The sequence below is a fragment of the Anticarsia gemmatalis genome, chromosome 8 (assembly GCF_050436995.1).
Source record: "Anticarsia gemmatalis isolate Benzon Research Colony breed Stoneville strain chromosome 8, ilAntGemm2 primary, whole genome shotgun sequence".
NCBI lineage: Eukaryota > Metazoa > Arthropoda > Insecta > Lepidoptera > Erebidae > Anticarsia > Anticarsia gemmatalis.
In genome coordinates this window covers 5,953,211-5,965,801 of record NC_134752.1, presented here as the reverse complement: position 1 = coordinate 5,965,801, position 12,591 = coordinate 5,953,211, and the positions used below count along the sequence as shown (strand labels likewise).

The 12,591-nt window shown below is 34.8% G+C and overlaps 1 protein-coding gene across 1 annotated transcript; it reads right to left on the bottom strand.

Moving 5' to 3' along the window:
• Positions 1-128: 128 nt before the first annotated feature.
• On the bottom strand, positions 129-12,542 carry Rint1 (RAD50 interactor 1). Its single transcript, XM_076117310.1, has 14 exons — positions 12,293-12,542; positions 11,773-12,014; positions 11,232-11,387; positions 10,796-10,968; positions 10,264-10,478; positions 9,602-9,848; positions 8,959-9,136; positions 8,441-8,636; positions 7,807-7,948; positions 7,330-7,457; positions 6,666-6,850; positions 6,087-6,261; positions 5,652-5,779; positions 129-5,372 (listed from the first exon to the last, which is right to left on the bottom strand). The coding sequence occupies exons 1-14, from the start codon at positions 12,446-12,448 to the stop codon at positions 5,162-5,164; spliced, it is 2,532 nt and encodes an 843-aa protein (XP_075973425.1). The 5' UTR covers positions 12,449-12,542; the 3' UTR covers positions 129-5,161.
• Positions 12,543-12,591: the final 49 nt, after the last annotated feature.

The window sequence follows — 12,591 nt, the reverse complement described above, 5'->3', positions numbered from 1 at the left end:
TTTATTTCTAGAGTATTACAATTCATTTTTATCACATAAAAAAGTGATTATTAAAATTGATTACCGAAAAGCTATTTATTTTAGCTCGCGAAGATTGGAACACAGCTGACGATGTCAGAATTCAACACCGTTACCTTTTGTTTGTGCCAGTATTTCCAGAAACAATTTTTATTTTCACGCGAGCTAAAATAACCTGCTTTTATATTATACCTACGATTATACACAACATAAATTGTCTAAACATGTGTTTTACACAACCAATTAAATTATACAAAAATATACATCTATTACGATTACATTCAAGTGATTACGTGGAATACAATTTTTAAAACATTAACAACATTGTCTATTTGAATTTGACTGAACACTACCGATATTGTGATTATTTATAGACACACCAATAAAACTACTGAACATAAGAACTACTATGCACTGTTGAGTCTACAACTGTGATTTCTATAGTAAAGAATAACTATTTACGGATGGACTACCTCCATAAATATTTATTTATTATGCCCATATAGTTGCTTGAACATTTTAATATAGTCGGATTACAAACGAACTAAAAATAATGCGTTAAACTGTAACGTCCAGTTTACAATTTAGTTCAGCTTCGAAAGATTACAATCCCGCGAGACAGATGAGAAGTAACGTGTTCATAATCTTACGGTAACACATGTTTTATTCTTATATCTCAACAGCATTACGAAGCAAACTCCCGGCGGAGTTTCGCTAAATGTAATATTTAGTTTACCGACATCAAGGAAACCTTTTTTAAGTTAGCAATAGTCAACAGTACATTGAAATTCTTATTCATAATATGTATAGGCAAACATTTAACATTTATAGTGTAGCAGTGACAAAATTCTATTAACCAATCCTAGGTGACCAAGGTTTTAATAAATTTAAGAAAATAGCTCCTTCTTTTCTAGCCAGTCAAATCTATAAGCACTTGAATATGATATATAAGGCCCTTCTTACACAAGGGTACACAAATCTTCGATCGATCTTAGTCTTCAAGCGACTACCACTATAAAAATCCAATCGCGGGACGATTTCGGCGACAAGCCTTGAGTACGAATCTCAATGGATTTGTATGGCAGTAGTCGCTTCAAGACAAAATTTGAGTATCGGAGATTTGTGTAGCCTTGTATACGAACGGCTTAACTCAATATTTCGTTTTGGTATTTCTTTAGTCCGTAGAATTGATTGAAAACTTAACTAGATATCTAGGCAATAAATACTATTGATTGGCAAGGTCTAACAAACATACACTAAAATACCTTCAAGACTAGAGAAAGACACAGAATATTATTAGTATACTTTCTTGTCCGTTAATAAAATATTTAAAATTGTTATTAAATTATATACATTTCAGATTTCAACTATAAAACGGGAATTTTAGAAAAAATAATATTAAATACACGATATTGAGTGTGAGTCTCATAAAAGAAAATTAAATCTATATAGTTCAATTATAAAGAGAAGATTTCCATCTCCTAGGAATAAAAAAAAACACTTTGTCGTAAGAATATAAACTATTAATTTGTAAACACAATACTGCCCCGTCCGGGATTTTAACCCGGTATACCCACACTTAACGCTTAACCACTTTTCGACATGCACCACAAGTGCAGTCATATACTTTATAAACATTCTGATTATATACTTATTATTACAATAAGTCTGTGCGCTTTTCGTCCCGCGTGTAAATCCCTGCTTCCTATATAAATGCAAACCCTTTATATTTCCCTATCTAAAAGGCATATCAGTCACCGCTGTCAAGAACGCAACAATCTTTACATGTCTTTTTTTATTAAATTCCTTACCGTTCCACTACTAGGGACGAGTCCCTTCCATTTGCAGAATGATAGGCCAAAGTTGTTATCCGAAGACACTATTAATTTTTACACATAGCTTCGAAATAATCATTCCATTCTATTTTCACGAAACTCAATTTTTGTTTGTTTCCACTTCTTATTACTGCTTCTGTATCTTCCCATTTACATACATATAATCCTTATCCCAATTAAATATACACTATACAGAATATCTAGAATCTATATTACTACATAATGTATTAACATAGTTGCTATAAATAAGAAAAATATAAAAAATAATATAAATTATTCAGAAACTATAACTTCGTGTCTATTTAAATACCATTAAACTATAAAGCTATCTTGTTATGAACAAAAAACTTTACAGGTTAATAGACTTTAAAATAAAATAAATATAACGTTTATTTATAAATTACACTAATCCCTTTATTCATAAACAATCATAAACTTTTCTATGATATCTTTGTTCCTCTCTTTCTTTTTTCTTTAAACACAAGATGGATAGAAACAAAAAATATCTAATGTGAACATGCTACAATAGTTTTATGAATAAAGGGGTTATATTGCACATCAATTACTGAATCCACACTGCAGTTACTGCTAGATATCCAATAAGCTAGCATTTGCCTAACCTTTGGGATTACCTCTCAGTGTATTTTGTATAGTACATCGCATATTCATATACTGCCTTTACCAACACAGCCGTAGTATATTATACTTCCAATGTTCTATTTAATTTCGCTTTCAGATGTTGCTTACTCACAAACAGTGCTTTACCTACAGTAACTGTGGTGTGGATGCACTATAATGTATCAGAAAATAGAAAAACATTATGATGACAATTACCTATCTACAAAACAATGACGTCATCATTCACATGACGTCATTATCTACAAACTATATCTACATTATTAGCTATTTATTACCTTAAGTTTCAAAGGAGGAGGCCTAATCTCGCTAAAACAACTTCACCGCTAACTAATGCCGTTGAATCAATGAGTATATTACTCTATGATCGAATGTTAAAAGAGTTGAACAAGCATGGTATGATATATTATCTAAAATACTACATAACTAGGGAGTCAAGTTGTTGGCTTTTACAAGAAAAATAAGACCCATTTACAAAATACCTACGCACTTGCGACGTGACTTTAACCCTTTGACTTCGATAAAAATATAGCGTCGTGAGCACGTTCTGATTTGTCTAGTATAGCCGACCCTGGCGGTCAAAGGGGTAAATACGTATTGTGCAAATCCTTATCTAGACTTTTGCAAGTGTAATCTCCCCTCCTATAAGGGGCCGGTCTAGCGGTCACAGTTCAGACGTATACGTTCCGCGTACGCTGTAGTGTACGCATTGTTTTAGTCTTTTAGAACGCAGATCGCCAGGACGTGTTCGGCGTCGTACCGATGTTATTGTCATTAATTTGAAAACTTGCATAACGTAATAGGAGTTAATTGGCCTAATATAGAATAACTTTGTAATTTCTACATTTAATTCTGATTGGACAATAATAAGACAGCTTTGTTATTGCATATCTGTCCAAAAGGAAGGCTTTGGAATAAATACGCATGTACTTATCAAAAATTCACAAGGATTTGTTACACTAAGTACTTAACGTCAAGTTTGGCAAGTTTTATTGATGTTCGATACGTGATATGGTTCGGTATTGCGAATTTTATGAACCACACGTGCGAATGAATTTATTATTCTTTGATGATAGTATACCTACATACTTATATCACCTGTTTTGAGTTCTGTACAGTAAATTAAATTATTATTTATTGTTATGGTAAAAATATACCGAACAAGATTAAATCAAAACGAGCCCTTTATACTTTTGAAAGGACTATAGTTGATGATAAAAAATAAATTAATTGATATTATGGCTTTCTAGTTCCAAAAAAAATATGCTTAAATGAATTCATGTCTTAGGAACAATTACCAAACAACTTGACCACCTAGTTACTTAAATATAACCAAAAATACTAATTGCCTCGGTTCTCAAACATTTTCGAGAATAACTTCCGAGGAGCACATGACGCGGAAACGTTTGTCGTTGTTCCGAATATTAAGCAACTGTGACCTTATCATAGGTAATGATTGGCATTCTAGATGAATGTTCTAATAAAAACAAATTTATTAAGCTAATACGCCTAGCATAGGGTACGTGACAAGACAAGAGATATGGCGCGCTATAAAAGAGTTAGCCCAAAGTTGATATAAGGCCTAAACCTGTTGCTTTTATTTGTTGATGTTATATGTTTCACATCACCCAAGGGTGTAAGGAAAGGTGTATGAAAACCGCGTTTTGCCATTTACGATTTTAGCACGTAACAGGTTGATCCTGTTACGTGCTAAAAATGTGCGTGCAATGCGTGTTGCCATATAGCTGGGAATGATACCAAACTTCGGGTCACTATTTAATATAGTCGAATACAGATTAGAAAAGCCCAAAAACACTTTGTTCGATCCAGGAATTAAGCTTCTGAGCTCCTGATCAGTAGTCCGTAACACCTCCGCGTAGACCACGAATTACATATTGCGATATGTTTCCGATTTTCAATTAAAATTTTACTTCGCAATCGAATATGATCCCTTACTTTTTCGTATTATCAGTCTTGTCACTATACCCTTCGCTATGACTTTAGGTCACAGTATATTTATATTATGCCTTTAGAGCTGGCAGAAGAAAACGACGCGAATGCAAAACAACAATAGAATATACGACTATTAAAATATACGCAAATTAATAATTTAATAAGATTTTGAAAAATGTTGTCGTGTAACTTTGAATGCCAAATGGATTGGAACACGAATGAGTAGTATGAGAAATAGTACTGATTTCTACAGCTTGGTTATTAAACGTAAAGCTACTAAAGCCTGAAGATTTTTTATCGAAATTTTTGTTTATAGGTTCAAATCTATTGCCTTTTGAAGTTCACCTAGAGATGGCTATGTAATTTTTGTTTCACTAGTAAATGCTTTTAAAATAAACTACCAATTTGTGTTCCATCCAAATTACCAACGTTTGCGTGTTCCGCTTAAATTTCTACAGAACAGCGCTAGTGTATTCACAATGTCCTTAGTGATACATTTAAATTCAAATGTAGACTCTTTAGTTCGATATCCATACCCATAGCCTCACTAGCGCCATCTGTGTTTGTGATTTGATGTTTAAATCACAAACACATTTGATGTTTACAGATTTGATGTTTAAAATATTAATCTTCTTCAAAGTTACACGTTAACATAACCGGCCATTCTCTCAGTCCATGCATTTCTTTCAAACCATTTAGACGCCTCCTCCTTCGAAACTTCAGAATAATTCCATCACTGATGACGGACTGCTAGCATCGGATAAATCAGTTCTATGGTTTAATATCTGTAGTGCCTGTTGTGGCTCTATTGTAGTTACTTTGTAGTTTGTTAGACATTCGGCTCCCGCTGCTGGTTGTTTTAGAAGTAGGGCCCGAAGCCGGCGAGCGTCGTCGTAATCCATGTTGAGGAGTTTGCACGAATCTAGCAACCTGTTTGGACAATATCTTTTTATTTAGCTCCGATAAATAATGTGTCTTGTAGACATCGACGGTGAAAAAAATTTGCGTTTACTGTGTAAGCTTATTTTATACGTATGAACGATTTAATTCAACCATATAAACTTCTGTACACTCTTAAAAACTGATAGGTAATTTAACGTATACAGCAACGTGCTAACGTTCGCAAGATTCGAACGTATAAAAAAGTACGAATTAAAATGCTTATTCAATATATTATTATATAGTTGTGGGTAGAAAATGTGTACTCACCTCGGCAGTTGGTTAACTTCCGACGCCAGCTTGCCAGGCGGCGCGAACGCAGGCACGAGATTCCGCTTCACATCGTGTGTGAACTGCATAGTACCGCCCGTGTTGAACCAACACTCAAGTACGATCTCCTGTGAATTAAACAAATTCATTAGAAAAGTGACTGAACATTTTCGCGTCATAAAATATAGATCATAAATGCGATGAAAAGTCGATACGAAATTGAGTTCTGTGTACTTTTAGCGCGATGGTACAGTCGATACGCTCGACTTGTGAGGTTTTGAAATTACTAATAGAAAATAGCTCTTGTGAAATGCGCTAGAGGCTTTGATCGTCGCTGACGCAACTAATTTGGCGATATCTACCCGGTTGTCGATAGTAGCAGGAATTTTTTCTCTCAATCAATCGAAGGTAAAATGCATCATTAACTAAACTTACCTCAAAGATGAACATATCCACGATATCAGCGAGGTGTGCTCGCAGGCGCGTGGTGAGCGTGGGCGCGAGGCGCTGCGCCGCCACACTGAGGCGCGCCATGAGAGCCGACAGCGGCCCGCACAGGCTCGACGACACGCACAGCGCTAGTTCCTCTACTATCAGTAGACCGTGCCATCTGAAAACATATTGCTTAGTAAATATATTGTTTTAGAATTAAATTCTGTTTTAAGACAGTAGTGTAAAGTAATATATTGGACACGTTTTTTTTGTATGGTGTCGTACTAAGTATAGTTATTAAGTCTCTAGCCTATCTCTTATCTAGCCTGATTCTACCCCTATGTGAAACAGCCGTGGTTTTATGTATGCATTTTCTTTACGTCATCAAAAATACGTCAGTTGACATATTTGCATGCATGGTTCGTCATAATTTGCTTTCATCACTTTACTTAAATAATTTTTGGCGAAGTCGAAAAGACACATCAAATATTTCTTTAAACACTGACTAGCTGCCTACTTTCAACATATTTTTTGTTTTCTACATTAATATTCTATCAACCAACAAAATAAAGAAATACTCACTTCTGTCGTTTATAGTCCTTAAGCGAGGCTTTAAACTCCAGTAGTATATGATCTGCTAACGCCGCTAGACCTTGATCCCTCAACCTCGCAAGTAACCCGGGCGCTTCAGTAAATACGCCAGCCTCTTCCGTGTCTTCTTCGCCTTGTAATGGCTCTGTTACTGCTAAGTTAACTATTGGACATGTCTGTAAGAGAATGAAGAAAAGTACATAAAACTTTAAAAGTAATTGAGTGTTTGTTTTATATACAAGTTTATTATTTTCCACCTACACACAACTTTAATAACCATTTTGTGTTTTTATTCTGAAAAAAAAAACAATACGGCAAACATTTTATAATATCTTTTCGTGTAAATTTTTGCTTATAATTAAACAGAACTTTAATTCCATAACGAAATATCATCTAGATTAGTCATGAAAGTGTTACAAATACATTTATTCTTGTTGCTAGTTGAAGTTTCATCATAAATTCAACATCATTTGTCCAAAAACGTTTTTGGTCACTTTTTTTCTCATATCTTTTCGTAAAGACCCGGTTTTCTTTTGTCTACTGTCATTTTAGAAGTCTTTTTCGTTTTTTTTAATATCAGGAATAATATTATGTATGAGCAAAAAGATAAAACTCATAGCAAAATTTTCTGAAGGTTAAAGTAATAAGAACTTACGGGGTCAAACTGATTCATATCAATCACTATGGAATCTCTTCGAGTCAATTCATTGAGCGCCAGCTTCTTTGCTTGCATTTCCACTTCACGTAGAGAAATCGCTTCTTGGAACTCGGCTTCAGTTAGTACTATAATAATAAAAAAAAAACTTCAAATTGTATTTTATTTCGAGCAGCGTGGTACTGGGGTCCGATACTAATATAAAACAACAGCTTTATTCGCAGTTCGAAAGAGAAATCGTACATAAGACTTATGGCTGTTTTAAGCTTTCCAATGTCAACTCGGAAAATAACATATTATATCATTCACTCTTTGATATAGTAAAAGGGAATAGTATACTTTACTAACAATAAAAGTCAAACATGCTATTTTTGACACCATTGATGACCATTGAAAAGTAAAGACTGTTTGGGACATTTCTATAAAAATCTATTGAAAACATTATTGTTTTCGTAAAGTTAATTAATGAATACTAACCATTTCGTTTCACGTGTTCCGGTGTTTCTTCAGAATCAGAATCAGACGAGGAACTGGAGGACGAGCTGGACTCCTCGTCGTGATGCTGCTGCTGTGTGAAGTGTTGGAACTGACGCCGGTAGAAGTGCAGCTGGAGGTAATGCTAAAAAACGAACTAGGTGTTAAGAAGCATGACAAAACCTACAAAACTGTTATTTAAAACATTCGAAAATACTTTGTTTGTATGGTTATGACTTCTTTTGATATAAAACTATGAAATCTATATATATATAAAAATGAAACCCGTTTTCCTTGGTCACGGCATCACGCGTGAATGGCTGGACCGATTTTACTAATTCTTTTTTTGTTGTATTTGTTATATAAAATCCCTCGAAAATATTAAAAAATAGACATTTTATTTTGTATATTTAAAAAAACGCGCGTTTTCAGCGTCACGCATTAACAGCCATAGACTACATTCAAAGAGCATCGTTTGTTCGGAAACGTGGTTACTTAATTAAATAAACCTTAAATGAACCTGTGACATCACACCCATAAGGCTAAGGCGGTACGAAGTTCGCCGTGTCAGCTAGTACCATAATAAAAATAGAGGAAAACTACAATAAAGTTATGAATAGAATCGTAATATCGTTACCAGAGAGTGTGCCCACTGCAGCAGTACAGTGCGTGTGTGATGCGCCGCGTTGATGACGGCGGTGAGAGGGTGGGAAGACGAGCCCGCTGATAAGAACGAATCCACGTGCAAAGATTCTATGGCGGCACTCATTAACTGCGTGAGACGGATACGCCATTCTTCCACTAGTTCCAGTTGGAGCTCCAGGAATTGTAATCTGTAGGAAAGGTACCAAGATTGTAGGTTCTATTACAAACATACGAGTATCTCAAAAAAGGGGGAAATATGCGATATACATGTCATGGTTATCCTGAATGAAAATTAATAAGTAAAAATGTTATCTTGATAAACCTGACTAGTAGGTCAGTAATTGTCTAGCTATAGAGAAATTTTGTTCGAAGATTTGATCAGCGCTTCTAGCGGGCATCGTGAGATTTATTTTTGCAGTATATTTTAAATGTCAAACTTTCGAAACTTCATGGTACCGATTGTAGACAATGGAGCTACTGAACATTTTATATTTATCTCTTAGTACATACCGATGGCCAGGTTGCGGCAACAACGCGTATCTGTCCTCAATAGTCCGAAGCAAAGTGACGAACCAATCTGCCGCTCGAGGTACCCACAGCGCGGCGCCGGTCACAGCTGCCGTACCGGCTCCCACACCCTCACACCATTGTGAAGATTCTAGACTTTCATCCATTTTTGCTAGGGCATCTGTGTAATAAAAATGGAGTTAAATAACATACATCTTTAATCTTAAAAGGAATGAGAATTCATTCAATTTGGATGGATTCAATTCTTGTAGTGTAATTAAAAGAATGTTTTAAGAAACAAATTCGATGAGAAAAGCGAAGCGCAACCATTATGAGGCACACCTAATAAGGCGCACCGTAATTATTTCTCGGAGAGCACCTTTTAGTTGTGCTTCCGATAACATTATAAATATTTAAATTAATACCACTTTTTTTTGCTACAGGTTTTGTCTTACTTAGACAAATGTGTAATGTCCGAGCATGCATGAGTATGCTTCGACTTAAATGATTCGACATGACACAAGTGGTCAACAATATCACACGAGTGGTCTACATAATATAGATGCGTATATCATTGAATCGATACAAAGCATCGACATTTAAAAGCAACAGATTCTAAATCCCATTAACAAAATTAAACACTTACATTTCTTCTCAACTGCCAGCCACCTCACAAAGGTCTCAGCTTTAGTCAGTACAGATAGAACACTGTTCATATCCTTCCCAGTAATAGTAACCAGTTCTCTATGAAAGCCGAGTGTTTCGTCCACTGCGTGCGCGAACGCTGCATCGACGTCGACTATTTCGCCTTTAGTTCCGTGTGTGTGGTACAATGCTAGCACGCTATGAAGCCGCTCGGCCGCTAATGCGATTAGCCCAGCATTGAATTCGTCCTAAACATAAATAATTCATAATTATTTGTGTATTGCATACGCTGATTAAGATGAAAACTCTCAAATGACGATAGGCTCACGGCTCACTCTTTTTTACATGAGACTATGATTGATAATGGCGAAACATGAGTGTATCTAAAACACCTCTGCCTCCACTTTCAGGCATTACAATCGTGGCATAAACTTTGTATTTTACTATGCAAATAATACTATGTCATTCCATTTCTTACTACATACATACTACTACTACTTTGTACAATCATAAGTTTTTACTTTTTTCAGTTAATTCAATAGTTGGATTGGTCCAATATGTGGGCAAACTCATTTAATTACCATTTCTGCTTTTATCAGTACCATAAAGAATTAATATTAGTTTCAAATAAGAATGATATGTATCCTAGCAGTTATTACTTACCACAGCTCTTACATTCCTCAGTTCAAGCTTATCAGCAATTGGCTGTACATTCTGTTTGACGAAAGTCTGATGATCCTTTATCCAAGTGAGTGTTTGTGTAAGGAACCACTCTGGGCGGTCGATACGCGCGGTCTGACGTGAGCCAGTGAAATGGAACTGGAAGCGTTTCTTCAGTGGTTTTAGCAGTACTTTTACAGGTAGGCAAGGACCTTTACCTGTAATTAGTTGGGAAATGAACAAATTAGAAAAATACAAAATATATTTACTAACAGAACTTAGAACACTATTTGTTGTTGGTTTTAAAGGTTTAGAATAGTTTAGTCTATTATAACATGACGTGTAGGTATTTGGTATAGTTTAGAGAAGTGACTGCCTATTTCATGTTATGGCAATTCCAGAAACAATACCTAATGAAAATTCAGTAACCACTGCATCTGAGTCTATATTGAACTTGAAGTCAATAAGCTATGTCAGTAAAATTTATCACCACAAAATATTTTATGCTAGGAGATAGGGTAAAAAATATTCGTACCTTCGCCAAATTCTTCAGAAACATTATTGTTGACCAGTTCTTCAGGCTCTTCAATAAGGAACAGGTATTTAGTCAAACTGTTAAACTTGATCATTACTTCTTTGGGTGCTGGAGAGTGATCTGGACCATTTGTGAATGGCCATTTCAGTAGCTTTAGAACATCTTCATAATGCCTATATAAAAATGAGAACATTTTACAGAAAGGTAAACAACTATTAGTCATGTATGTACTCAAAGACAAACTAAGTGATGATTTTGTAATTGTTCAAGAGGTTAAAAATGTTACAGAAGCTTTACAGGCTACTTACAGTGTCCCATGGTTCATAAGGCCCTATCTTTTCTATAGCTTACTTTACATACCAATAGATATCATATTATATTAATGCTGCTATGCTGTGTTGTTACATGTATACTTTGAAATAATTTTTATACTTACTTAGTAAGTTTATCTTTGAGTACATTATGCCAGTAATGTGTGTAGTCCTTCACATAAGCAGCTCTGTGTCCTTTAGAGTATTGAGAACACATCTTCCTGAGCTCTCCATACAGTAATACCATTTGTTCATCATCGCTGGTCTGTTTCATTTGTCGGCTGGAAGAGAGAATTATTAGTAAAGCCATTGAAGAGTGTAATATCATTATTAATTGTATTTTTTATATTTAGCATGTATAAAACAATGTCAGTGGTGTTTTTTGAAGAGTTCTTATTTTTTAAAGAATATTGGAATCTATAACTGTTTTTGTTAACAATTAGAGTAGGTATGTAACAGCTACAGTTATAATAGCATAGAATTAAATTCAGCTTTTATAGAAACTCTCTGTAAGGTAAAACACATCATTTAGGGGAAAAACTGCAAATATTATGCTCTAGGTAAATATCAGTTAAAAAGCCTCTTATCTAGTATGAAACATCTTTCTTCTTCATCATTTAAAAAAAAGGTAAAATAAAATCTGAAAAAAGTTTAATTTATACAAACCTCAAATCATCAATCTGTTCAAAAGACTTCAAATAAACTAAAACTTGTTCCAACTTGTTGATAGCTGCAAATCTTTTATCAACCTCATTTCTAAGGGGCTCAGTTTTCTTCAGAAATGCTTCCACCTTAGCCTTGATTTCCACTCCCCGAGTTTTAAGATCTTCTATTTGATTGGAATTTAGGACTGCTTTCCCCAAAGCTGATGTTAGCTTGGTCGGGACTTCTGTGTTGGCAATAGCAATCTGAAGAAAAATAAACATTATGAAGATGTAAACGGAAACATTCTTCATTTTAAATATTGAGGAATATTATGTCATTGCTTTATAGTTTAGGGTTTTTAGGGTCGTCATAGTAGTTTGCATAGGTACTCGTACTGGTAAAACTTTTCCTACAGGAATGGAAAAAAGGAAGAGAATGAGATGAGAGACAATGTATACTACTGTTTATAATTTATAATTTAAGATAATAATGAAAGCTTGAAGAGCTAAATCACGGTTATTTTATAAGAATATACACTTACGCTACTTTGAAGCCGGTCCCTTTTGTTAACCAATTCATTTTCGATGTCATATGCGCTGCCTAGGTCGTTGATATCACCTCCTATCCTCAAATTGAGGCTTTGGATGATTAGTTTTTTATCTTCTTCATTCATCCTTGACGGACAAATGGACCACATATGCTATGGAGTCAGAAACATAGGTAATATCTTTAGTTCAAGATTGTTTTGAATTTTAGATCCATCCACGAAGCTGGATAGGAGCGATCAATACAATTTCTGACACGGCGAAAATGACGTGAAAATAACTCAGATTTGTGACA

Coding starts and splice junctions, on each gene's coding strand:
- Rint1 (XM_076117310.1), bottom strand. CDS start 12,448: ATGTGGTCCATTTGTCCGTCAAGGATGAATGAAGAAGATAAAAAACTA. Junction 8,637..8,958: donor TTGCCGCAACCTGGCCATCG/GTATGTACTAAG, acceptor CCTTTCCTACAG/ATTACAATTCCTGGAGCTCC. Junction 7,949..8,440: donor TGCAGTGGGCACACTCTCTG/GTAACGATATTA, acceptor TTCGTTTTTTAG/CATTACCTCCAGCTGCACTT.